Below are 26,961 nucleotides of genomic sequence, written 5' to 3' on the forward strand. Positions count from 1 at the left end.
TACAAGCAATCTCACCTCTCAGGAAGAAGACACATGATGGAAATTCCCACCAGCCTGACAATATCCCAGATCCTGACAAAGCTTAGGAGGCAGCAGAGAAATGTTCTCAGGTGTCTTCACAAATGATTGTGGCTTTCCGGAAATACTGTGGCGCTAAGTCAGAGTCAGAGAAACTGCCTGGATGCCTGCGTCCTTTTTGTGTTCTCTTTGTTCAGCTCCTCCTAATTCTCAGAAGTGGACAAACTCAATGGGAGAGCATCTTTTCAAATAAGCAGTGAGAAGCGTAGGAGGCAGTTTTCTCTGGGGCTTTCCAAACCTCACTGGAATAGTTTGAGGAGCACCATCTTAGAAATATTTTTCTCTAACTGCCAACAGCCATTCGGCAACAGACACGCCTATTATATCTCTGAAAAAAAGTGAAAGTGTTCATTGCTCAGTCGTGTCCAGCTCTTTGTGATCCCATGGACTGCAGCCTGCCAGGGCCCTCTGTCCATGGGATTTCCCAGGCAAGCATACTGGAGTGGGTTGCCATTCCCTTCTCCAGGGGACTCTTCCTGACCCAGGGATTGAACCCAGTCTCCTGCATTGCCGGTAGATCCTTTACTGTCTGAGCCATCAGGAAAGTCCATTCCATCTCTGTGTTATGTCCCAAATAACCAATATTCCTGTACATAGCTCCTGTAGTCACTATTGTTTGTTCCAAGGAGTGCAGTAATTTCTTTCCTGTCAGGGCTAACCTTGTCTACAGTTCAGTTCAGTTCATTCGCTCAGTTGTGTTTGACTCTTTGCGACCCCGTGAATCGCAGCACGCCAGGCCTCCCTGTCCATCACCAACTCCCGGAGTTCACTCAGACTCACATCCATCGAGTCCGTGATGCCATCCAGCCATCTCATCCTCTGTCGTCCCCTTCTCCTCCTGCCCTTAATCCCTCCCAGCATCAGAGTCTTTTCCAATGAGTCAACTCTTCACATGAGGTGGCCAAAGTACTGGAGCTTCAGCTTTAGCATCATTCCTTCCAAAGAAATCCCAGGGCTGATCTCCTTCAGAATGGACTGGTTGGATCTCCTTGCAGTCCAAGGGACTCTCAAGAGTCTTCTCCAACACCACAGTTCAAAAGCATCAATTCTTCAGCTCTCAGCCTTCTTCACAGTCCAACTCTCACATCCATGCATGACCACAGGAAAAACCATAGCCTTGACTAGACGGACAGTTAGGGTGCTGCTAATGGCTAATGGCTGTGACAAATAAACCTATGAATTACAGTGCCTTAATCACAGAAGTTTATTTCTGGTGTTTATGTTCGGGGGTGACCTTTCTCACAGTGATTCCAGGACCCACACTCTTTGTGATTCTGCAGTACTGTTAAGCAGGAATCAGCAACATTATTTTTTTTCTGGAAAGTGCTAAATAGTAAATATTTCAGGCTCTGCAGGCCTTGGAGTCTCTGTCACAACTGCTTCTCTTTGCCTTGGTGGCCAAAAGTAGCCATAGCCAGACTCAAATGAGTGGTTGTGTTCTGGTAGAGCTTTATATACACTTAAAATCTAAAATTTCACCTGTCATAAAATAGTATTGCTCTTCTGATTTTCCTCCAACCATTAAAAAAATTTAAAACCATTTCTAGTTTAAGGGTCATGCAGGAACAGGTGGCGAGCTAGATTTGGCCTGCAGACCATAAAATTGACCTGCAGACTCCTTATATTAGAGTGAAAAGAAAATCAAACTATTTAGAGTTGTGTCCTTTCATTCTAGCAACTAGACAACAAAGTGTTTACCTCTTTGTTTTTCTTTTTAACAGGCTCTGGAAATATGTCGGTGTCAAATCCCATTGCTGCCAGTACCCCTGAAGGGAGCAATTACGGGGCAATAGGTATTTTTACAATGAGTCCATTCATGGAAGTGTCTCCTGATTCTCCCAAGAATAGGATACAAGTGGCCCTCCAGCCACTAATAACTGTGAAAGTGGGCAAGGCGGTCGTCATATAAGATTAATTGACTGGGTGATCTGGAAATTTCCTTCCAGCTTTTTTTCTGGTTCTATTGATCTGTTTCTTGAGTCTGCTAGCCACATTCAAGCAGAATTTTCTGTGACCATTGCTGTCAACTCCTGTGGGTTTTTTTTTCATACCCAGACTGAGTGGAGGGTGTGGAAAATGCGTCAAGAGTCTGATGTCAGGGAGCCCAACATCGATTGACCCATTGTTTCATTCTCAGGTTTCAGTGGAGTAAGGGCGTCAGAAGATGAGGCTGTGCAGCAGGTGAACATGACTGAAGCCTAGCAATCCTCCATTTGGGCTAACTTCATAACTGAACCTGCTCACTGCCACCCAGTCACTCACATGGCAACCCCCAGGCTGGTTAAGTGGCCTGAAGGGGACAGAATTCTGATCCCTGTCCTGTTAGCGCTGGAGGGCATTGATGCTTCCACACACTTCCATGATGCTTACAGGTCTATGAACGGTGTGCTTTAAGCTGTCAGTATAGAGGGGCTGGGAATCCTGTATTCCTGCCCTGTTATTCTGTAAGTTTGAGAAGCATGTGGGCTCAGTGCCGGAGACTTATTTATGGCTCTGCAAGAACAGGGTTTCGTTGTGTTTTTTTTTCTTTAACCATCTGAACAGAAGAAATAAAAGTGGAAGGTAGGCTTGGCTCATGTGCTCATTAAGCTGCACAAATTCCCATCTGCTCTCAGAAACATTCACAGGAACACAAGGATTCTTCCTGAGAATGTGGTTTCCATTATATAATCACAGATACAGCATGTGGGGGATTTCAGTGTACAAATACCTTATCCATGAGAAATGTATAGCTGCTGGATATGTGGGTGCTTACATATACATGTGGTAGATGCTATACATAAGTACATGCATGTGTATGTTTATATATTTATGTTCATATTTCAAAGTATGAAACATGAAATATAAGCACATTATCTTTTCATCCAAAGAGTTAACAGAGCAGATGCCTTTATATTTTGGATTCAGCCCTAGAAATAGGTGATTTAAACATAAAAATAGAAGGAAAATCAGAAGTCCATTGAGGAAGAATTGAGAGAACATGTGTTGTGGGCAAGGAGTTGGCTTTTACCAACACAACATGTCCAAGAATGAGTCAGCACTGTGTTTTGCAGAGAGAGAGAGAGATGGGTTCCATGGGTTCTTCTCAGCTTGGGAAGGCAGAAGGGTCTCCTCTGTTTCAGATGAGTCAAGCTCCAGTCCTGGCAGGCAGATGTCCTCCTCTGATGGTAGACAGCCGTGCCAGTCAGACACTGACAGCTCCGTGGAGGAAAGTGACTTTGACACCATGCCAGACATTGAGAGCGATAAGAACATCATCCGCACCAAGGTACCTCTCTCTGCCTGGCCATACCCTCCGGAGGACAGAAAGTTAAGGGGTCAAATACAGCTTCAACAATGCCTCAATTGCCTTTATATATATATATATATATTTTTTTTCTTTCTTTCTTCAGGGGAAGTCAAAGTTCTCAGGGGGCTTTTTAGATAAAGTTTAACTACCTACTAAAAGCAATACTCAGTTAATTAACACTCCTTTCTGGAGGGAAAAAGTGACAACAGTAAAGAGAACAGAGCACACAATGCCATAATGCTCATGGCATTTAACGTCAGACCCACTAAAATGCTCATGGGTCTGAAGTGGCTGATTATGGACAGAGATGAGGAAGGGTTCCAGCCAGGTGGAAGAAAAGATTCCACTGAAGGGTGTACTTGGAAAAACTCCCTGGTTCCAGACATAAAATGCTTCAGGAGTAAAAGCTCACTTCTTTCTGATTCATATGTATCAGACTATGTTGTACCCAGTAAGCGACATGAAGGTCAATGGCATGGTTTCAACTCTGTAATTCAAGAATCACACAGTGGGCATCTCTGAAAACTGGGAAACCAATTCTTGAGATTTAAGAAGCATTCAAAATTCCCAATGGGTTTCTCACATCAGCCAGTTTCCCTAAAGCCAAGGGAAATACTAGGATTGTTAAAAGCATCCTAGGAAAAGCAAAATTACGAGGAAAGTCTTGTTTAATAATTTTAATCCCTAATGAGGGATTAGACTGAAATGTGTAAAGCTCTTCTTTGTATTTTATGCAAGAAATCCAAGTACAGTTTTGCATTCTCTTTTTACTTGGCATCCCAGATGTTCCTTTACCTGTCAGATCTGTCCAGGAAGGACCGAAGAATTGTCAGCAAAAAGTATAAGATTTATTTTTGGTGAGTAGATGACGAGAAGGACTATAGCTCTCTTTAGTAAAATTAAAATTTTCTTTGTAAAAGCCACAGTGAACTTATGTGATTCATATAAGTGAACCAAATCACAGGTTTCAGTGTTTAAGGAGACACACACACAAACAAACAAAACACAATCAAAGGCAACCAGTCCTAAATGAAATAAACACAAAATATAAATAAGAACAATAGTGGAATCCTGTGTTTTTAGGGAGACACTAAACCTCTTCCAGGAAGATACCAAAACCATCTTCCAGGAGGCATGTTAAACTGGGACCATTCCCTCTTCTCTCACCAGGACTTACTCTTGGGAGAGCCAGTGATTTCTGGGATGAGATGCCTAGAGCACCTCAGGATAGCTAGAAATCACCCTGAGGGAAGATGATACCATCAGCCAATGATAAATGGACCACACAGAGGCAGCCAGCCTCCTTCCAGGCAGAAAGTCTGAGGTGCCTGGCTGGGTCCCCTCTTTTCCCTCAGAAACCCTGACAGAGAGTTGTGGCAGCTCTTCTCATTCTTTTCTCTGGAAGGATGACCTTTCACGTGGACACGGATGCTAGAGGGAAACAAGAGCCAGCCAGTGGGGGTCACGTGGAACTCCACAGCATAGTGGGACCAGTGTTTTGGAACTAAGAGGTAGCTAAGAGAGCCACATCCCCTTCATGTGATCCATCACCCATTACCTACTCTCTGATCATTTTTAATCTAATGATATCCTAAAGAGATAGGCCTTTATTGATAATTTCGTTAAACCAGAAGTATTATTTACACTGTTATGCAAATGATTGTATGAAAGGAAGTTTGGAGAAACAGGAACCATGTAATCAGTTTCTAATCACTTTTGTGAGTTAAGCAGGCAGTTATGGGGTGGAAAGATACTTAAAGAAAATAAAAGAGCAAAAATTCCATTGTTAATTTGGAAATAACCATTTGCGGTTCCTTTTATCTGCATAGGAACATCATTACCATTGCTGTGTTTTATGCACTGCCTGTGATCCAGCTGGTTATCACCTACCAAACAGTAAGTGCAGCCTCAAACCCCAAGATCCCAGCTTTCACACAGCAGAGAAAGACCTTTGCTGTAATTTACAGAGAAAGGTATAAAGAGCTCTGTCCAAGAATTAATTTCTCATTCGGATTCCCACAGGATTTCCCCATTGGGTCGTCTTTGACTGAGCTTTAAATCTAGTTCCCCAGTGTTTTATCACAGACCTCTTGTATTACTTTGTCTACCAATCTGAAATTATTACCTTGCATTCATTTAGTCTTGGTGTCTATCAGCTATGTCTATTGTTTAACCAGTCTGAAGTTTTGATCATCGTGGGATGATGGGTAAAGTTCCAGACCAAAACAAACAAACCTGATGTCTAATTTAGCTGGTGTCCCATCATTGAGGGTAAATATTTTTTGTAAAAGTAAGAGCAGCTTCATTAATACAATATTAAAAGAAAAGGAAATATAAAATAAATAATAAACAAACAAAGGACTTTCCTAGTGGATAGGAATCCACCTGCCAATGCAGAGGACACGAGTTTGATCCCTGGTCTGGTAAGATCCCACATGCCACAGAATAACTAAGCCTGTGTGCCACAGTCTCTGAGCCTGTGCTCTAAAGCCCATGCTCCACAACAAGGGAAGCCACAACAATGAGCAGCCCACACCACAAATAGAGAGTAGCCCCCACTAGCTTCAACTAGAGAAAGCCCACGTGTAGCAACAAAGATCCTTTGCAATGAAAAATAAATAAATAGATTTTGTAAAGGCAATCAGAATTTTAAAAACACAAAAGAATAATTAAAACAGCTTGAGAATCCCCACTGCATGTTTGTAGAATCTTAGGGTCCAGGTCACATAAGTGATCTTGTCTAGGATCTATTATTCATGAAAAAACCCATTTAGAATAGCACCAGGCTAAAGGTGTTTCTAACACAATGGCTCTCAAACTTTGTTGTGTGTTCAAATCATCTGTGAGATTTTAAAAAATAACAATGTCCTAGCTGTACCCCCCAGCAGTTAGATCAGAGTGGAATCAGGCATCAATATTGATGAAACTCCTTGTGATTCCAATATACACCCACATTAGAGAATCAACAGTTTAATAATATTTCACCAACTCCATACTTAATATGTGATGAGGACAAGGACTTTATAAGATTTGAGCACCATGATTTATACTGTAAATATTCTCTGAATACTTTGGGGCTCTGTTGGAAGATACAGCTGTGCTGTGGTCTAGGAAGGTTCTTAATGATAGTGATAAATATGGAAAACTGACCACATATCTCCTTATGTCCACCTGCCCTGTGGTTATCAATTCAGTACAAAGGATGGGACAGTTCTTTACCTTTCCAGGGTTCATCTAGAAAATAGGATGCACTGTGACAGTCTTGATAGGCAGGCCCCAATGTTAGCATCCTTTCAGAGTCCTTTTACAATGAGAACAAAGGAAATGTTTTCAGTTGAATTCTGCCTTGCCACCTAATGAGGGGCACAGAATATTTCAGTTCAAAGTAAGATGGTAGCATTTAAATGAAATGTGTCTGTACTGTGTAGAGGCTGGAGATAATGACTCATCCCCTGCTGAGAAGGAGCACTGGTTACACTGTAAATCTCTGACAGTTGATCACTGCGAGCGCTGTCATCTGCTTTCTGTGATTTCAGGCTCAGGGGATGGAGGCAGACAGCGTCTCCTCTTCTCGCTTTTGCTTTTACAGGTTGTCAACGTCACTGGCAACCAGGATATCTGCTACTACAACTTCCTCTGTGCTCACCCCTTGGGTGTCTTGAGGTAAGCCCAGTCCTCTGGTTGCCCATGGGGCGATGAGAGATGCCTTTTTGTGTAATGTGGTGTGGAATGTGTATTTTAAAAAAATACTAGAAACAATTGTGGGAAACTACCTCAATCAAAAGTAAGTGTAGTCCCTTAGTCGTGTCTGACTCTTTGGGACCCCATGGACTATAGCCCGCCAGGCTCCTCTGTCTGTGGCATTTCCCAGGCAAGAGTACTAGAGTGGGCTTGCCATTTTTTTATCCAGGGGATCTTCCCCCACCAGGATTGAACCTGGGTCTTCTGCACTGCAGGCAGATTTGTTACCATCTGAGCCGCCAGGGAAGCCCTAATCAAGGGTAAACAGGAATGAAATCAAGGATTTGAGACTAGGTATTCCTCTCTCACTCCTGTATGGGGTTGGGGGAGGGAGGAGCTCAGGAAACAGCTCTAAGAATAACCTACTAAGGAGAAGGTGGGATGTGTTTGAAAATATCAAGTCCCTAGCTGTGATGACCCTTGTCTATGGGCATGAGCTACAAATACATTCAATCCACTAAACAACCTCATGAGATAGATATGATTATTATTACCACTGTTTTTTATTTAGTTTTATTGCTCTTTTTAAGGAGATTATTTTTAATTATTATTATCATTTTTAAAAATTATTTTCTTGGCTGCACTGCACAGCATTGGGATCTTAGTTCCCTGGCCAGGATCAAACCCATGCCCTTTGCACTGGCAGTGCAGAGCCTTAACCACTGGCTCACCAGAGAAGTCTCATTACCCCCATTTTTAGATAAACTAAGATCCCACATGTGGCATGGCCAATAAAACTTTAAAAATAAAATTATATATATACATACACACGTATATATCATTATATATTGAGAATTTGAGTTGAATTTATATATCAATATACATATATTTATATTTGTATATACATAATGTGTTTATGTATGTGTATATATATATAGGAGAAGGCAATGGCACCCCACTCCAGTTCTCTTGCCATGGACGGAGGAGCATGGTAGGCTGCAGTGCGTGGGGTCGCTAAGAGTCGGACACGACTGAGCGACTTCACCTTCACTTTCACTTCACTTCACTTCGATAAAGATATTAAGGCTTAGTTAAAAAAGCAAGGACTCGCACAAGCTCCCTCACCTGTGAGTGATTTGGGCCTCATAGCTGGGCCTGCTGCCCCTAAGGCCGTGCTCCATCCTCCAGAACATGGTGAAGTGGAAAGAGGGATTTTCCTGGCAGTTGGGAGCCTGGCTTCTTCATCCAGAATGAACTAGTCTCAGTTTTCTGAAAGAAATCTGCTGACTGTGACCAGTTGACGCTAATCCTGAAATTCACAGTTACACAGCTGAATATGGACATATAACATGGGTTCAGGTATTTGAATTCACTCTCACAGCTAGCTGAATGACCCAGCTGCCCATCTGCAGAATAGCTCTCTTTCCTAGGATTCATTCCCTGCCAGTGCCACCGGGACAGGAGAGGATCAGTGGGTGTTAGGGAGGCTGAACAGGCATCCCTGGGAGGAAATGGACACATTATCACAGGCTAAGCAAAGCGTCCTAACACGGAGGTAGGACAGAGATGCTGTCTGATGATTTTCAGTCCTGCAGTCTCATGGAAAGGTTATTCGTGGCAAACAGTGCTGAGTTCCCTCGCGCCTCCATGCCTTCGTTCAGTCTCTGAAGCTCTCAGACACCTTGACTCCCTCACTGTCTCTCTGTCCTTAGTGCCTTCAACAACATACTCAGTAACCTGGGCCACGTGCTCCTGGGCTGCCTCTTCCTGCTGATAGTCTTGCACCGGGACATTGTCCATCGAAGAGCTCTGGAAGCCAAGGACATCTTTGCCACGGTGAGTCGAGGGCAGGTAGAGGGAGGTGGGAGCTAGGAAGGGTTAGGTTCCAAACAGGAGCTGCAAGTAGGAGGGACATCGGGTGTGATGATGGATCACGTGTAAGGGACCACACAGGGCCAGAGCGTGGGTGCTGGGTTCTGCAGCACAGTCATTAATGAGGATCTTCCCACTGACCACGCTTCCTGCTTTTTCAGGAATACGGGATTCCCAAACACTTCGGTCTCTTCTATGCCATGGGCATTGCACTGATGATGGAAGGGGTGCTCAGTGCTTGTTACCACGTCTGCCCCAATTACTCCAACTTCCAGTTCGGTAATCACAATTTACATCAGCTACACAGATCTGAGGTACAGGAGTCTTATCCTGGGACTCTCTCAAAAATGCCAAAGTCGCGCTTGCAAGAATTAAATGACATTTACATGTGCTGAAGTGATCAGAGGGTACCTCGCCACAGGGCATGATTTTCCCATGTTGTATCATTTTTTCCTCCCTGACCACATTTTATCGACTAGAAAGCACTGAACACTATCAATCTCATGGCTAGTTCTGCAGGTAGGCAGTGGGGTAGGCATCAGGCAGCAGGGCAGGCAGATCTACCAACAAGGCATCTAGAAATCTCCCTCAGTGTAGCTTGGCTGAACTTAGCAGTTTGCCTGCTTTGGGTTGAAACTAATAAAAAAATACAGTTCAAATCAGATTAAATAACAAGTATATTTATCAGCACAAGTCCAGTGGTGGTCCTGGCTCCTCTTCTCTGTGACCACCCGCCTTGGCTGCACCCAGACTGCATGTTAGCCTTCTCTGGCTGTGTTTCCTCCTGGTGGCAAAAATAGCTACATTGGGTCTTTGCTTCCTGTCTCCATACCATGATGTCTGGAGGAGGCAGCAAGCTGGCTTCCAGGAGCCATCATTTGAAATCGAGGAAAGTTCTTTTCCCCAGACTCCCCAGATGACAGCCCTTCACTCCTCAATAGCTCACACAGCCCTGAGTCCACTTCAGATTCTTTCTCTGTGTGTGGGTTAGTTTGGGCCAGGGTTGCTACACCAATCACCGTGCCAAAGGAGGCCTAGTTAGCTTTAGACAAGGGAGACGCTTCCCTGTAACCTGTAACTGCTTCCCTGTAACTGCTGTGAGCTTTCCTAAGCAAACCGGCTGTGAGGTATGCATTTCTGAACAGAAACGGAGCTGAGATATTTGAGTTGGCATCTTCATGCTATTAGGATGGAGCAGGAATAGCTGATGCTGGAAGAAGGCAATTAACAATGTCCTCCACACTTGAGGATGTGAGTTTTGAAAACAGTCATTTGGTGTTTGTCCTCTAGCCTCCAGCTCTTAACACCACAGAAATTCTGTCATATTTTAACTTTTAAAATTAGAAGACATTTTTAATAGAGGAAATCTATAGAGAACAATACCATTCACCACTCAGAAGGAACAAATGCCAACACTTTAAAATATTTGTTTTAATCTACTTTGTTAAAGGAATACAACATTGTGTAAAGTTGAGGTCCTGTTTTGAACTGCTTTCCAAATTTGTCCAGTCTCTCCTTCCTCAGAAGCAACAACTATGATCAATTTTATATTATCCTTCTAGTTTGTTTTTATAATTTTTCTTCATTTGAATAGTTTTTCATTTTAATTTGAATAACACATTAATACTAATTTATCACACTGTATTCTACATCCTTTTTTCATTCAACGTTTTCAAGATTTATCAGTAATGAATCGAGGATATTCAGTTCATTCATTCTTGAAGATTGTCACTATGTAGTAAAAATATAATACATTTATCAATTTCTCTGTTGAATAGCACTTCAAGGTTGCCAATATTTTGCTCAGTTCACCTCAGTTCAGTTCAGTTCAGTCACTCAGTTGTGTCTCACTCTTTGGGACCCCATGGACTGCAGCATGCCACGCCTCTGTCCATCACCAACACCTGGAGTTTACTCAAACTCACGCCCATTGAGTCAGTGATGCCATCCAACCATCTTATCCTGTGTCGTCCCCTTCTCCTCTCGCCTTCAATCTTTCCCAGCATCAGGGTCTTTTCGAATCAGTCAGCTCTTCACATCAGGTGGCCAAAGTACTGGAGTTTCAGCTTCAACATCAGTCCTTCCAATGAACACTGAGGATTGATTTCCTTTAATATGGACTGGTTGGATCTCCTTGCAGTTCAAGAGATTCTCAAGAGTCTTCTCCAACACCACAGTTCAAGAGCATCAATTCTTTGTTGTTCAGCCTTCTTTATAGTCCAACTCTCACATCCATACATGACTACTGGAAAACCATAGCCTTGACTAGACGGACCTTTGTTGACAAAGCAATAATGTCTCTGCTTTTTAGTATGCTGTCTAGGTTGGTCATAACTTTTCTTCCAAGGAGCAAGCGTCTTTTAATTTCATGGCTGCAATCACCATCTGCAGTGATTTTGGAGCCCAAGAAAATAAAGTCAGCCACTGTTTCCACTGTTTCTCCATCTATTTGCCATGAAGTGATGGGACCAGATGCCATGATCTTTGTTTTCTGAATATTGAGTTTTAAGCCAACTTTTTCACTCTCCTCTTTCACTTTCATCAAGAGGCTCTTTAATTCTTCTTCAGTTTCTGCCATAAGGGGGGTGTCATCTGCATATCTGAGGTTATTGATGTTTCTCCCGGCAATCTTGATTCCAGCTTGTGCTTCATCCAGCCCAGCATTTCTCATAATGTACTCTGCGTAGAAGTTAAATAAGCAGGGTGACAATATACAGCCTTGATGTACTCCTTTTCCTATTTGAACCAGTCTGTTGTTCCACATCCAGTTCTAACTGTTGCTTCCTGACCTGCATACAGATTTCTCAAGAGGCAGGTCAGGTACAAACAATTTTGCGATGAATATCTTCATATATGTGTCTTTGTGAACATGTGAGAAAGGTTCCCTGGAACACCTAGAATTCGAATTTGGGGATCACCTGCTTTATGCATCTTCCATTTTACCAAAAAAAGCACCGAGTTTCTCCTCAGAGTATTAGTTTGCACTCCCACTAGCTGAGTGAGAGTTCCCACTTCCCCCATATCACTAATTTGTGTTATTGTTAGACATTTACAGTTTGCCACATTTTTTAGTAGCATGGGACATTACATTGTTGTTTTAATTTGCAGCCCCCTAACCCTCCTGGAACTTCCCTGGTGGCTCAGATGGTAAAGAATCCGCCTGCAATGCAGGAGACATGGGTTTGATCCCTGGGTGGGGAAGATCCCCTGGAGAAGGAAATGGCAACCACTCCAATATTCTTGCCTGGGAAATCCATAGACAGAGGAGCTTGGTAGGCTACAGTCTATGGGGTCACAAAAAAGCTGGATGTGACTTAGCAACTAAACCACCACAACCCTCATACAGCTAAGCCGTGTGTAGTTTCTAGGTGTCTCCTGTCCCTAGGCTAGAAAGCTGTGTACATGAGCAGTAATCAGCGTGGTAATGTTTCAGGACGCTGAGAAGGACCTCCTGCCTCCAACTAGGACTCTCTTTGTTGTCACACTATCCTGTCACCGTTAGGGGTTCTTTTACTGTTGGACAGGGGCATTTATATGCATTTATTGCTGCGAGTCAGTTATTCATCATATCATCTGACACTTTTCTTCTGTGAGCTAGGAGCCCCGCTCTTGGAGGTGAGAAGTGGAGTGTGTAGGGTTTGCCTCGAATGTGTCTGGGGAGGCTAGCATACTGGAGGTCAGCACACGGGCTGAGGGCAGCAAATACTCCAAGGCCGGGAGGGCAGGGTTCTCTAAAGATCGGTCTGCCGCCTCCTGGATCCTGACTGTCTCGGCTCCTCCGCAGACACCTCCTTCATGTACATGATCGCCGGCCTCTGCATGCTGAAGCTCTACCAGACCCGCCACCCGGACATCAACGCCAGCGCCTACGCCGCCTACGCCTCCTTTGCCCTGGTCATCACACTCACCGTCCTCGGAGTGGTGTGTCCCTCCCCATGGCCAGCAGCCCTCTTGGGAGGCTTTTTATTGTTTTTTTATTTTTTTGGACCTCAAGTGTACAGGTTTAATTAACCATAATCCTTGGCCCATGACACACTCTCATCATTGGCCCATTCACAGCATTTTAGTTATTTAGCTAGAATTTTTGATAATGTGACAGATCCCTGTATAACTGACCCTGGACAGTGGTACTATAGAGCTGGGACCAGACTCAGGTAAAACTGGAATAGACACACATAGGCCCTAATGGGACAGAGACTGACCTGAAAGAACAGAAGCCACTTCCCAAACATGTGTGGACAAGTGTCAGTTGTCTTCCGTTATTTGGAAAGCATCAGCCTCCAACCGACTGCCTGTTCAACTGCTGCCTCACCCACTGCTGCCCTTTTCCATTTCTTTCTTTTTCATGTGGCCAGGTAGCCATTCTTTCTCCTTCTCTGACTGTAGTAAGATCCCCGAGAGCTCAGAGGACAGGGAAATCCAAAATACACACACAGCTCGGTTTTTGGCAACGTATGCATGCACAAGAGACAGAACAGCTTTAACGAGTTCTTTGGGGGGAAAAATGGATGATGGTAACTTCCATCTTCACTTCTAGGTGTTCGGGAAAAATGGCATGTGGTTCTGGCTCACCTTCTCTGCAGTCCATATTCTGGCGTCTCTGGCCCTCAGCACCCAGATCTACTACATGGGTCGTTTCAAGATAGGTGAGTCGCCGGTTCCCCTATACTAAACATGCCATTTAATGCCCCCCCCCAAGAAAAAATTGTCCTGCTTATCCTAAATGGGAGTGTTACTGGTCACCATGAACACGTGCTCTGAATTGCGTGTGTTTATTAGCATATATTTTCTCTAAGAGCTTCCTCTCCTATACAAAATTTCAGCAACTTATTATCACTAGTTCTGTTTTCAACTGAGAAACTAAGCTAGCTCAGAGCTGCGGAATCCTTCGAACTCCAAGTCTCAAAAGCTTTACAATTCACCAGGCTTTGAAAGTGCGTTTGCAGAACAATATGATCGTCACTCCGCTAATTCCACCGAAACGAGTATTTCTCAGTCTGTAGTATTTAAAAAGAATATTTCTCTAACCATGCTAAGTGGCTATCAAGAATTTATATATTCTTTTCAAATTCTGGGACTGGAACTTTCAGAGACCAACTTGCCAATCTCAGAGGCAGGATACCTGCCTAATGTTCTCTGACATTGTGAATGGATCATGTTAGAATGCCTAGTGTCCTGTGGAAATCAGCTTCCGCATACATTCCATTTTGGAAGCAAGTCATATTAGAGCATCTAAATTTCACCCATCATTTTAAGGTCTGGGAATTAAAAAACTAACATATATAAACATAGAGGCTCATCCCTAATATTTTCAGAGCCAAGGCAAGATTGTAAATAAAAGCCTATACACCATACATATGAAAATGTTTATGTTATAAAGAAAACTAAAAACACTGTTGTTACGAGGAAGAAAGAAAGCAGACCAACAACTGATAAATACACCTTTATTACAACCTAAAAGGTACAAGCTCAAATTTAAAATTCTCAGGTGCATGGGAGAATACCCTAGAATACAGAACAGAACAGAGCTGTACAGGAGAGCTGGTCTCCAGCCCCTGCCCCTCTTCTTCCCACTGCTGGCTCTGTCCTGCATCCTAAGGGGTCTCACAGGTAGGCATATGGACACACTTGTCCAACATCCAATTGGCCATTCCTTGCCTCTAGAAGTGCATACTGCCCTCAGGAAAATAAACCAGGGGAAAAGTTTATGCAGGTTCTGAGAGCAAACTCAAGGCCATTAGAATTCTTGGGTCCAGGAATTCAGAATGTGGCCTGGGAGGAGCAGTCCCCTTGCTCTGCAGACTCCTCACTCACTGAGGAATGAGGGCCTTTCAAATATGGCACCCCTGTTGCCCAGATCTAAGAGCAACTCTATGTAACAATTGGCTTTAAAACTGTGTTGTGTACTTAGTCGCTCAGTCATGTCTGACCCCATGGACTGTAGCCTGCCAGGCTTCTCTGTCCATGGGGATTCTCTAGGCAAGAATACTGGAGTGAATTGCCATGCCCTCGTCCAGGGGATCTTCCCAAGCCAGGGATCGAACCCAGTCTCCCACATTGCAGGCAGATTCTTTACCATCTGGGTAAAGAATTCTTTACCATCTGAGCCACCAGAGAAGCCCAGCTTTAAGACTAGACAACAAAATAAAACAATCTCTCATTTTAGCAATTTACTTTTCCCTTTTGGCATGGCCAGTAGACTAACGCTTGGTGTTAACGTGGCCAGGGCACCTCCAGCTCCTCCAGTGGCAGCGTCATGAGCTAGTTGTGTAGGACACCTGGTACAGCTCTCTGTTCATGTCCCATCCTCCATACTCGGAAGTGAATGAAACTGTACAAACTAAACTCTCAAAGGGAAAATAATTTAAGCACTATTTTCCTGGATTTTCCAAGTCAGAAAAATAAAACTGAATATAGATCCATGTAATGGTCATGACCATTAATAGATAGAGGGGCTTTTAATATATTTATATCACCTTTGCCCCATACCTTTTTAAAAAAGAGGAATTTAATGTAGTCTATTATAACCATGAAATAGTTTGTCAGGGTCCCAACAGGAAAAAGATGCCATGCCCAAAGACAAATGATTTATTCACAAAGGGACTCTCCATAGGATAGGAGTGGGGTAGAGAAGAATGAAAGTAACCTGGGGTTAGGAGCAGGGAAGCTTACTATCCACAAACCCAAAAAGACACGGAGGAAGTGGTTACCAAGATGTGGAAGGAGGGCGTCATGGAGAGCAAGTCAGCAGGAAAGGATCAGTGTCCTTTGGTTGGCAGGCAGCCTCACAGGGCAGGCACCAGGCAGGTAGTACTCTGAGCTGACTGTCCTTTCTCTGTCCCTGCAGTCTCCTGCTAGGGCTTCTCACTGTCCAAACCCAACAGAATTAAGGGGACCCACTGCATGGTCCCTATAGTCAGCCTCCCCAGGCATGGTAGGGACAGAGACATGGCAGGTGGGTCTGGAGAAGCAAAGCGAGGATAGTCTTCACATAGCTTATCTGCAGATTTTAAATTCCTGTACCTAGGGAGTCTTCCCCAAGTGGTTACAGATTTACCAGAGTCAAAAGGAAAATTCTCTACGGCATCTACATTTAGTCCAGAGGCAGGAAGTTGGGTTAGTGGAGAGTGGTCAGACAACTGCCTTTGCTTTCTCAAATAACAGACTCCTTTCCCTGTGGCCCTCCAGCCTCACCTGAAAATAAATGTGGACACAGGAACAGTGGCAGCAAGGAGGCAGACCATTGCATAATGTTAGTCACTCAGTCATGTCCGACTTTTTGCAACCCCATGGGCTATAGCCTACCAGGCTCCTCTGTCCATTAGATTTCCCAGGCAAGAATACAGGAGTGGATTGCCATTCCTTTCTCCCAGAGATCTTCTGGACCCAGGGATCAAAACCGGGTGTGCAGGCAGATTCTTTACTATCTGAGCCACCAGGGAAACCCAGACAGAAAACTACAGAGCTACTTGCCCAAATCACTGTCGTGTTCCTTGCCTCCCCAAAAGGACCACAGAGAGAGGAAGGGTTATTAAGCTGCAAGGGGTGCACAAAAGGACGCAGGGAGAGAAAAGTCTGACTCATGCTCTGCACGTGTGAGACAGGCAGAAGCAGTCTGTGTTCTTTATGAGAAAACATTTCGTTTATAATCAGAAACCAAAATTAAACTCATCCATTTCTAGAGGAAAATAAAACAATCAGTAGTTTTCCTGTTTGGCTTCCTTCTTACAAATCTTTTTTTGTTTTTCTCATTTCTCTGCTTCCCACTGATTCAGATGTGTCTGACACAGGTAATGTTCAGCTGTCCTTCCTGGGGTTTTCTAGCTTGTTTTCTTAACAAAACACCCTGCCTGGCTGACCTGCCAAGTCTGCTTTCTGAACACGCCTTCCAGATTGGGCAGGATTTTGTGGGAAGGGGGTGCAGAGAGAGACTCAGAGACAGGTATGCACCCCAACCAGCCCACCTCCTCTGGGCTAGTGTGTGCACATCCCTCTAAGGCCCCATCACGCCCCCCATGCCCCTGGACTGTATCCAGTCCAGCTGCTTCAGCTGAACCCAGGGTTGGCCTTGAAGAGTAGCAGCAGTCACAATAGACCTGGGGCCCACCCTCACTGAAATGTTCACTTCAGGCAGACTCCAGCCTTGCCTGTGACAGCTACATGTGGATGGCTCACAGGACAGCCCCACCTGGGGGTCTGGTCCTGTTTATATAACAATTATGACATGCACACTCACTGTTTCATACCATCCTTTTGAAGGATTGCATTAAAAAAAAAAAAAAGCTCCTGCTTCTCTCTCTCCCATTTATGTTCCTTTGACTATTGTTTCAATCCACATTCAGCCTTTCTGGACATGCTCAATAGTCCCTAGTATCCCCTGGTTTAATTTTTACTGACTTAACCACACTGAGAAATACAAATTTGAATTTTTACAAGCTACGATTTCCCATGGTCTAGAGAGAGCAGATGTTTTGAGGTGACTTTTGAGCGGCCCCATCACATCTCTGCTGTAAAGAAAACAGCACCAGAGTAAACCATCAAGAGAGGGACACTTAGCCGCAGGAGGTCGTAGGTGGGTTGGCCAGCTGCCCGAGTGATCTGTGCGTGCTCGTCCTGTGTCCATCTTGCTTGCATTTCTGTGGGATGTTGCGTGGATAAGGCCCACCTGCCATGAAATCCCTGGTGGCCGTGGGTGGGGGGGGTGTGTTTTTTAAAGCAAGTATTTATCACTGACCTATTAGGTGCAAAGCATGGCTTTTATGAGGTGAGGACATCTTCATCCTGGCCACAAAAGCTCGGGCCACAGTGGAGTGTTCTGCATTGTCAGTGACTAAGCCTTCTCACCATGCGATTGTGTCGCCAGCAGATTGGAAAATGTTCCGGCGGGCCGCTGTGGTGTTCTACACCGATTGCATCCAGCAGCGCAGCCGGCCTCTGTATATGGTACGTGCATGTCCTTGGGTCCCTTGGCCCTCTCCCAGACAACAGGGCAGTGGGGCAGTCACTCAAGGCTCCCCAGACCAAGGGGGCCAGATGGCCTAGGGTGGCTGAGGTCCAATTAGTGAGGGAAGAGGCATCTTGCTTCCTTTTCTTCTCACTCTTAAAAGACAAGATGGAATGGTGCCCTTTTTACATAAAAATTGCTAATATATAAAGAAAAATATATAAAACTGTCAAACAGTGATGATTGCTAGGGAGGGAGGGTTAAGACAGAGTGTCCCTATAACAGCATCATCCAAAGAGGTATGATTACTTCATTTGTGAATAGAAGGCAGTATTAATGATGACAGCTGGATGGTCCCAAGCCAACTGGGTCATATCGTCATCCCAACCACTTTCATCAAGAACTTATACTTTCTAGAGTTTTCGTTTGTTTGCTTTTTGTGTACTGTTTGATTGTGACAGTGAGTAGGAATGCTTTCGTCAAATTTATAGCTCTTGGTAAAAATACAGTTAAATATTCTGCCTTATAGTTTTCAATACATTACATGTTTCTACAGTGAGCAGAGGGATCAGGGTGCTGGTCTCAGCTGCCTTGGCTCGCTGGCCAGGGACCCCAGAGAACTTTCATCCTTCCTCTGATCCACTGCCCCAGCCTTTACCCAGGCCTGTGGTCAGAACCAGTGATCCCCTTTGGGCCTGGCACATAGGCGTTCACTGAATTCCTGCTGATAGTTTATAATCAGAAGGATTTTTATATGAAGAATATATAAATGGATAAATGAACTATTTATATACACTTATGTTTCCTGCATGTCTTTTCATGGCTTGATGCTCATTTCTTTTTAGTGCTAATATTCCATTTTCTGGATGTACTATAGTTCATTTATCCATTCACCTATTGAAAGACATTTTGCTTCCAAGTTTGGGCTGTTATGAAAAAATGAAAAATGTGCTATAAAATTTTGTGGTCAGGTTTTTGTATAGGCATGTTTTCAGCTTCTTTAGGTAAATACCAAGGAGCACAATTGCTGGGTCATATGGTAAAAGTATGTTTAGTTTTCTAGGAAACTGTCTTCCAAAATGATTGGACCATTTTGCATTCCCATCAGCCATGAATGAGAATACCTACTGCTCCATATCCTTGCCAGCAATTGGTGTTAGGTTTTGGATTTTCGTCTTTCTAGTAGGTGAATTAATTTTTTAAAAAGGAAGATATTTCTTTTAATAGATTTAATATTAATAGATTTTACTTAATAGATTTTTATTAAAAAATTTTTAATAAAAGTTAATTTTATTAAAATTAAATAGATTTTATTTAAGAAAATTTAATAGATTACCCACAAAGAGAATCACTACTTTGAAACAGATGAGGGGCCATGCAAACTAAAGTATAATCAGATAGCACCCAGAAGTGTTACAAGCAGATTATGTATAATATGTTAGAGTAATTGTCCTTTGAGATGAACCTTACCTCTCTATTTTCTCCCCTACCAATAAGTTTAATCATTGACCAGGGGATTTTTGCAGAAACTAATGCCTGTGGCTGGCAACATTTATTTTGGCCAGCCCCAAATTCTGTTATTTCACCAGCACTATGCAGGTCATTACATCAATAGTTACACATGGCACACCTGTGAAGTCTTCTCTAGCACCATGAATTTCATTGTCACTTTCTGTATCAGAATCAATCCCTAAGATTTTTGTCTTTTTGTTGATTTAATAATCACATCATCTGGATCCATATTCTGAAGAACTATGTTCTTCTCAGACACTAGTATATATGTCGCTCAGACAATCAGAGAAAGTATTTGCATAAAATTCACCAAAAAATTCTTCTTCACTCAAAAGTTCATGATACGTCATTTTAAAAAATTTATAGTAATACACTTGAGTTTATAATATACACAGTGAAGTGAAAGTCGCTCAGTCATGTCCGACTCTTTGCAACCCCATGGACTCTTAGAGTCCATGGAATTCTCCAGGCCAGAATACTAGAGCGGGTAGGCTTTTCCTTCTCCAGGGAATCTTCCCAACCAGGGATCAAACCCAGGTCTCCTGCATAGCTGGCAGGTTCTTCTTGGGAAGCCCAAGAATACTGGAGTGGATAGTCTATCCCTTCTCCAGCGGATCTTCCCAACCCAGGAATCGAACTGGGGTCTCCTGCATTGCAGGCAGATTCTTTACCAACTGGGCTATGAGAGAATAATATACACAAGATTGGAACAAAAACCAAACGGAGCAAAATGTGAATGCCAATGACAATCGTGAATTATATTATGAGCTCTTGGTCAATTTTAGGTGCTAACAGCTTCTCACAGTGATGTCAATTGTATCACTCTCTAAAACGTATTGATACGTCTCCAGTCAATAACATGTTCAAATCGTGTGTCCAGAAACCAGGAGCCGGGGAGCTGTGGGACCTCCTTGGAGGCAGAGTAATGAAATAACTTCCAGTTGTGTCTCAAGAGCTGCCTTAGGTCCCACCAGTCACCACAACTCAGGGAAAGAATCCCAGGTGCCCAGCTCCCTTAAAAACAGGAAGGAAACAGCAAGACTTCTGCTTTCCTTACCAGGCCTTCTTTTACAGGGAGGAGGTCTTGTCTGCTTGAAGTCGGAGGCTTTGCCATTTAGTCCTTCAGAGGATTAGTGTTCATTCATAGGCACAGCTCTCCTATATTGATGGAAAAACTGTTTTTGCTGACACAGTTTTCTCATAATTGACGCTTCCCGTATGGTAAGAAGTAGTGCACTCAGCTTTTCATTCACTGTTTTCTCTCCTCCTTTCCAGGACAGGATGGTACTACTCATCGTGGGGAACCTGGTTAACTGGTCCTTGTAAGTAGTCTTAGGAAACATGTCTTTCTCTACTAATTTCTCTGTAACACTGTGGCTTAGCTTTCCTTGGCTGTCATTTTTACAAAGAAATCTGAAATTAAGGAGAGTGTGAGATTGTGCTTGTTCTAGAGACTCAAAAGAAAGCTATTTGTCATCCTGCAAAAAAAATGCACTTGTGTTCTACCAGTGGCCTACCTTAAAGCAATGAGTCCCACACGATGCCTGGAACTCATTTGTTCAACAAGACAAACGTCAAATTTGCTATATTTATGTGGATAAATTAGATTAGCTATATATGCATATATATACATACACACATATTTATAAAGAGAGAGATTAACTATGCCAGCAGTCAAAAATGCAACCATTTAAAACTCTTTTTTCAGAGCTTTCCATAATGCTAACCAGTAGGCATCTCTTTCTTACTAGGGGGAGTGGAGTGGTGTGTGTGTGTGTGTGTGTGTAAGTCTCTTTCCTGTTTCTTTCTTTCCCTCCAGGTCTCAGTCTTCCTGCTCTGCATGTATCATTCTTCTTCCTTTTCTTTTCCTTCATTATTACCTCGGCTTCGTTTCCTCCTGTATGCATGCTGTTGTTTCACCCACGTCAAACTCTTTGCAACCCTATGGACTGTAGCCTGCCAGGCTCCTCTGTTCATGGGATTCTCCAGGCAAGAATACTGTAGTGGGCTGCCATGCCCTGCTCCAGGGGATCTTCCCAACCCAGGGATCAAACCCGTGTCTCTCAGGTCTTTACCAGGCAGGTTCTTTACCACTAGAGTCACCTGGGAAGCCCCTTTGTTTCCTCAAATGACCTACCTCAAAGTAGAACAGTGCAGCAAAAGCACGTTTACACTAGCTATATTTTATGTATCTAGTGTTTGCAACTTATTCTTAAAAATGTGAAAACCAGAATCAAGTCATGAGAATTTGAATCTTATTTAGGGGCCATGGGCATCCAAAATAAACTTCCCACAATGCTGCTGCCCCAGGGGTTACCTTGGGGAAGGTCCATACCTGTGAAGGACTGTGCCTCACTGAGGGACACGTCAAGATGGGTGATTCTTGGCCGTGATCACCTGTGATGTTCGCTTGGCCACCCTTTTAGTGAAGACCCTACAGTCCTGGTGATTTTGTAAGACAGGGTGGAGGGTGCTGGCAGGAGATACGATAACGAAAAACCGATGACAATGTCCACAGGGTCAGAATCACCTGGCCTGTCCCTGCCTCTTGTAGAACTAAAATCAAACCAGGTCTGCTCACAAGACAAGGTGTATGGCCTTTCTCTTCTTAGCAGGAGCTCTGTGGGACACCAACGCCTGCGGGGTGGGGGGAAACGAGGCACAAGGACACACTAGTACTATGACTGCCCAGTAGGGGGCGGCACCTCCCCACTAAGGCTCTCCATCCTGAGTCTCCCATGGGTATTACAGAAGTCACGGAATGACTGAACATAACCTTGAGTCAGTCTCCTACAGTCCTTGAAGAACAACAGTGGTGTGTATGTATATTCATATATAGAGAGATGTATGTATACATATGGAGAGACAGAGTGGGAAAATCAAACAAATGTGGCAAAATGCTAATAACTGATGAATCTGTGTGAAAAGTATACAAGACTTGAGAGTATACTGAAGATTTCAAATTGTGAGAAGAGGAAATTTCCTATATTATATAAGACAAAGTCAGTTGAAATAAAAATTGAACAAAACCATTTCTTTGAATCATCTTTAATTTCCTTTATTACATTTTATAGTTCTTAGCATATAAATGTTTTACCTCCTTTGTCAGGCTTATTCCTAAATATTTTATATATTTATTTAGGGGTGAGTTTAAAAGGTATTTTTTTTAAAACAATCAATGGGAAGCTATCCCATGCTGTTGGATTGGGAGAATTTATGTTGTTAGAGTGGTCATACTACCGAAGGCAACCTACAGATTTAATGTAATCTCTTTCAAGTTACCAAGATATTTTTCACAGAACTAGAACAAACAATCCTCAACTTAAATGGAACCATAAAGACCCAGAATTGCCAGAATGATTCTGAGGAAAAAGAAGAAAGCGAGAGGGATAACCCTCCAAGACTTCAGACAATACCACAAAACTACAGCAATTAAAATAGCACGATATTGGTACAAAAACAGACATAGAAATCGATGGAACAGAAGAGACAGCCGAGAAGTAAACTCACATATCTATAGGCAGCTAATCTTCCGCAAATGAGGCAAGAATATACAATGGGAAAAAGTCTCTTCAGTAAGTGGTGTTTGGAAAACTGGACAGCCACCTATAAATCAGTCAAGTTAGAACACACCCTTACACCATACAAAAAAATAAACTCAAAATAAAGATTTAAACACAACATATGACTTGATAAAACTCTTAGAAGAGATTATAGGCAAAACATTCTCTGATATAAATCATACCAATGGTTTCTTAGGTCAGTCTCCCAAGGCAATAGACATGAAAATAAAGACAAACAAATGGGGCCTAATCAGACTTATGAGATTTTGCACAGCAAAGGAAACCATAACAAAACAACCAATGGAATGGGAGAAACTATTTGCAAACAATGCAACCAACAAGGGTTTAATTTCCAAAATATTCAACCAGCTTATACAACTCAATAATAAAAAAAAAAAAACCCAATCAAAAAATGGGCAGAAGACCTAAATAGAGTTTTCTCCAAAGAAGACATACTGATGACCAGTAAACACATGAAAAAGATGCTCCACCTCACTAATTGTTAGAGAAATGCAAATCAAACTACAATGAGGTACCACCTCACACTGATCAGAATGACCATCAGTAAAAAGTCTATAAACAGCAAATGCTAAAGAGGGTAATGAGAAAAGGGAACCTTCCTACACTGTTGGTGGGAATGTAAGCTGGTGCAGCCACTCTGGAAAACAGTATGGAGGTTCCTCAGAAAACTGAAAATAGAATTACCATATGATCCAGTAATCCCACTCCTGGGCATATATCCGGAGAAAACTTTCATTCAAAAAGAAAGGGGCACCTATACAGTCATAGAAGCACTACTCACAATAGCCAAGACATAGAAACAATCTAAATGTTCATTGGCAGAGAAATGGATAAAGATGATGTGGTACCTACATACAATGGAATACTCCTCCATTAAAAAATGAAATAACGCCATCTGCAGCAGCATGGATGCATCCAGTGCAATCCGTGTATATAATGCAGTCAGTGTATACCCGAGTCACTTGGCTGTACAGCAGAAGCTAGCACAACATTGTAAATCAACTATACTTATGAAAAATATACTTTAAAAAATGAACAAAAGCAGTTAATAACAGCTTTACACTTTAAATACTTAGGAATAAACTTTGAGAGATATGTAGGATCTTTCTGCAAAACATTTAACTACCTCATTAGGAGATACAGACAAAAACTTAGCTAAATGAAGAAAGATAGCATGCCCTGGGTGAGAAGATTAACTATTGTAAAGCTATCAGTTCTCAAAGTAATGTGCAAATTTAGAATCAGAAACTGGAACTAAGTTAATAGGGTTTTTTTGTGAATTTATTTACCTAGTTAGACAAAATTTTCAAAGGTGTCTGCAAAGGATTAACAGAAGAAAGCAAGCAAGCACAGAGGTGTAGAGTGACAGCCTAGCACTATCCAACAGAACTTTCTGGAATAAAGCTTAAATGTTTATTAGCCACTTGTGGTTACTGAGCACTTGAAATGGAGTCTGACTGAGAAAATTCACTTTAAATTATTTAAATAGCCACATGTGGTTACCATATTGGATAGTTAAGCTATCCTAACCTATGTTGGGAATTCCCTGGTAGCTCAGTTGGTAAAGAATCTTCTTGCAGTACAGGAGACCCTGGTTCGATCCCTGGGTCAGGAAGATTCCCCTGGAGAAGGAAATGGCAACCCACTCCAACATTCTTCTTTTTTTTTTTTTTTTTTTTTTACTTTATTTTACTTTACAATACTGTATTGGTTTTGCCATACATTGACATGAATCCACCACGGGTGTACATGTGTTCCCAAACATGAACCCCCTCCCACCTCCCTCCCCATAACATCTCTCTGGGTCATCACTGTGCACCAGCCCCAAGCATGCTGTATCCTGCATCGGACATAGACTGGCGATTCGATTCTTACATGATAGTATACATGTTTCAATGCCATTCTGCCAAATCATCCCACCCTCTCCCTCTCCCTCTGAGTCCAAAAGTCCGTTATACACATCTGTGTCTCTTTCCCTGTCTTGCATACAGGGTCGTCATTGCCATCTTCCTAAATTCCATATATATGTGTTAGTATACTGTATTGGTGTTTTTCTTTCTGGCTTACTTCACTTTGTATGATCGGCTCCAGTTTCATCCATCTCATCAGAACTGATTCAAATATATTCCTTTTAATGGCTGAGTAATACTCCATTGTGTATATGTACCACAGCTTTCTTATCCATTCATCTGCTGATGGACATCTAGGTTGTTTCCATGTCCTGGCTATTATAAACAGTGCTGCGATGAACATTGGGGTACACGTGTCTCTTTCAATTCTGGTTTCCTCGGCCACTCCAACATTCTTGCCTGGAAAATCCCATGAACAGAGGAGCCTGGCGGGCTATAGTCCATGGGGTCACAAGGGTCGGACGTACCCTGGCGACTAAACTACATCTGACAACCTACGTTAGATAATCTATAAAACAATAATAACATGGTGAGGCACTGATTCAAAATTATAAATTAGTGAATCACAATGAAGACGCCAGAAATCCAACTATATCATACCTGTGCAGTATGTCTGTATTAAAAACAAGCTTTCAAAATCACAAGATAAGAAAGAGCTATGTAATAAATATTTCTGTTATCTCCTGCATTGCAGGCATTCTTTACCATCTGAGCTACCAGGGAAGCCCCACATAATAAAGATTTCTGTTACAACCAAGTAGAAATTTGGAACAAAATTAAGGCCAAACCCCAACCAAATAAACTTCAGTATTTAGACAGCTAGCTAAAAATTGGTAATATGTGTCAAACCAATTATTAAGGCAATTCTATGTCTAGTAATCTAATCATCTTAAATGCAAAAAGAAAAAAGCAGGATATGTCTAAAGGTATTCATGGTTGCAGTTTTTTATAATAGTGAACAACAGAAGGACAAAGAGAAAACTCATTTCAACCAGAGAGTACTGTTTAGGTACATCCACGGATAGGAACTTTATAATCATTAAAATGAATGTTCTGAAAGGGATTTAATAAATTGAAAGCGAAAAGATTTTTTAATTCCCCTCCCACCAGAAATGGGGGTGGGGGTTGGAAGGGTGGGTAATACCCCAAATCCAGCTTCCTGGCTACACAACAATTCCTCTGTGTGCTCAGCGCCCTCTTTGGACTCATCTACCGACCCAGGGACTTCGCTTCCTACATGCTGGGCATCTTCATCTGCAACCTGCTGCTCTACCTGGCCTTTTACATCATCATGAAGGTAAGAGTGGCTGCTGGCTGGGCGCCGCGGGCCCTCCTCAGGTGACCGGGTGATGCACGCAGCCTGGCGGCATGTGCTTCTCACCCACAGCTTCGCAGCTCCGAGAAGATCCTCCTGATCCCGTCTTTCTGCATTGTCGCCACCGCTGTAGTGTGGGCTGCCGCCCTGTATTTTTTCTTCCAGAATCTCAGCAGCTGGGAGGTAAGAGAACAGTGTTTGTCTCCTGGACAATGTGCTCTCTCCATCTTGCTTTTCTGACCTTCCTACCTCCCTCTTCACGGGCTTATTGCTGTTTACCTGTTTTATATTCTCTAATGTGAAAGCTTTTTAAAAAGGGGTTGGTTTTATATAAATATCCAGACATAAATGCTCAATAAATGCCATGTCATCATTATCGGGGTGGCGCTTCTTAAACACGAAGCCCTATCCCCACTGCCAATGTGATCTTCACTGCGTGTTGTATTATCATTGCGATCCTGTTCCCAATGGATGCTTAATATGTACAGAAAGCTTGATCAGTGTATCATCGCCACCTTATCATAGTCATCATCCATAAACAGTTACCCAGGTACAGGTGTATATAAATCCATGTCACAGATAGGAAAGCTGAGGCCTAGGAAACTGGTGATGTATGTGAGGCATAGAACAGGGAGGAAGTCTAAGCTCCCCATCACCATAACCACCGCATTCAATGTCAGAACATTTTTATCACCCCAGGAAAAATCCTACATCCTACATCCATCCCCATGTCTCCCTAACCCCTTAGCCTGAGGCAACCGCTCATCTTTTGTCTC

The 26,961-nt window shown here is 42.8% G+C and overlaps 1 protein-coding gene across 15 annotated transcripts in view; it reads left to right on the plus strand.

The window, feature by feature from the left end:
* The window catches only part of SIDT1 (SID1 transmembrane family member 1), a 108,619-nt gene that overhangs the window by 77,216 nt on the left and 4,442 nt on the right, over positions 1-26,961 (plus strand). For 8 of the 15 annotated variants that reach the window (XM_060417760.1, XM_027980013.2, XM_060417746.1 and 5 more), the window contains 13 exons: positions 1,800-1,871; positions 3,201-3,346; positions 4,151-4,224; positions 5,197-5,263; positions 6,957-7,030; positions 8,761-8,884; positions 9,082-9,199; positions 12,705-12,841; positions 13,458-13,566; positions 17,784-17,863; positions 20,652-20,698; positions 26,062-26,167; positions 26,258-26,368. In XM_060417760.1, the coding sequence (XP_060273743.1) occupies positions 1,800-1,871; positions 3,201-3,346; positions 4,151-4,224; positions 5,197-5,263; positions 6,957-7,030; positions 8,761-8,884; positions 9,082-9,199; positions 12,705-12,841; positions 13,458-13,566; positions 17,784-17,863; positions 20,652-20,698; positions 26,062-26,167; positions 26,258-26,368 (1,265 nt within the window). The other 7 variants (XM_027980017.2, XM_060417747.1, XM_060417776.1 and 4 more) reach the window with 4 other exon arrangements.

This window comes from Ovis aries, chromosome 1 (assembly GCF_016772045.2).
Source record: "Ovis aries strain OAR_USU_Benz2616 breed Rambouillet chromosome 1, ARS-UI_Ramb_v3.0, whole genome shotgun sequence".
Lineage (NCBI taxonomy): Eukaryota > Metazoa > Chordata > Mammalia > Artiodactyla > Bovidae > Ovis > Ovis aries.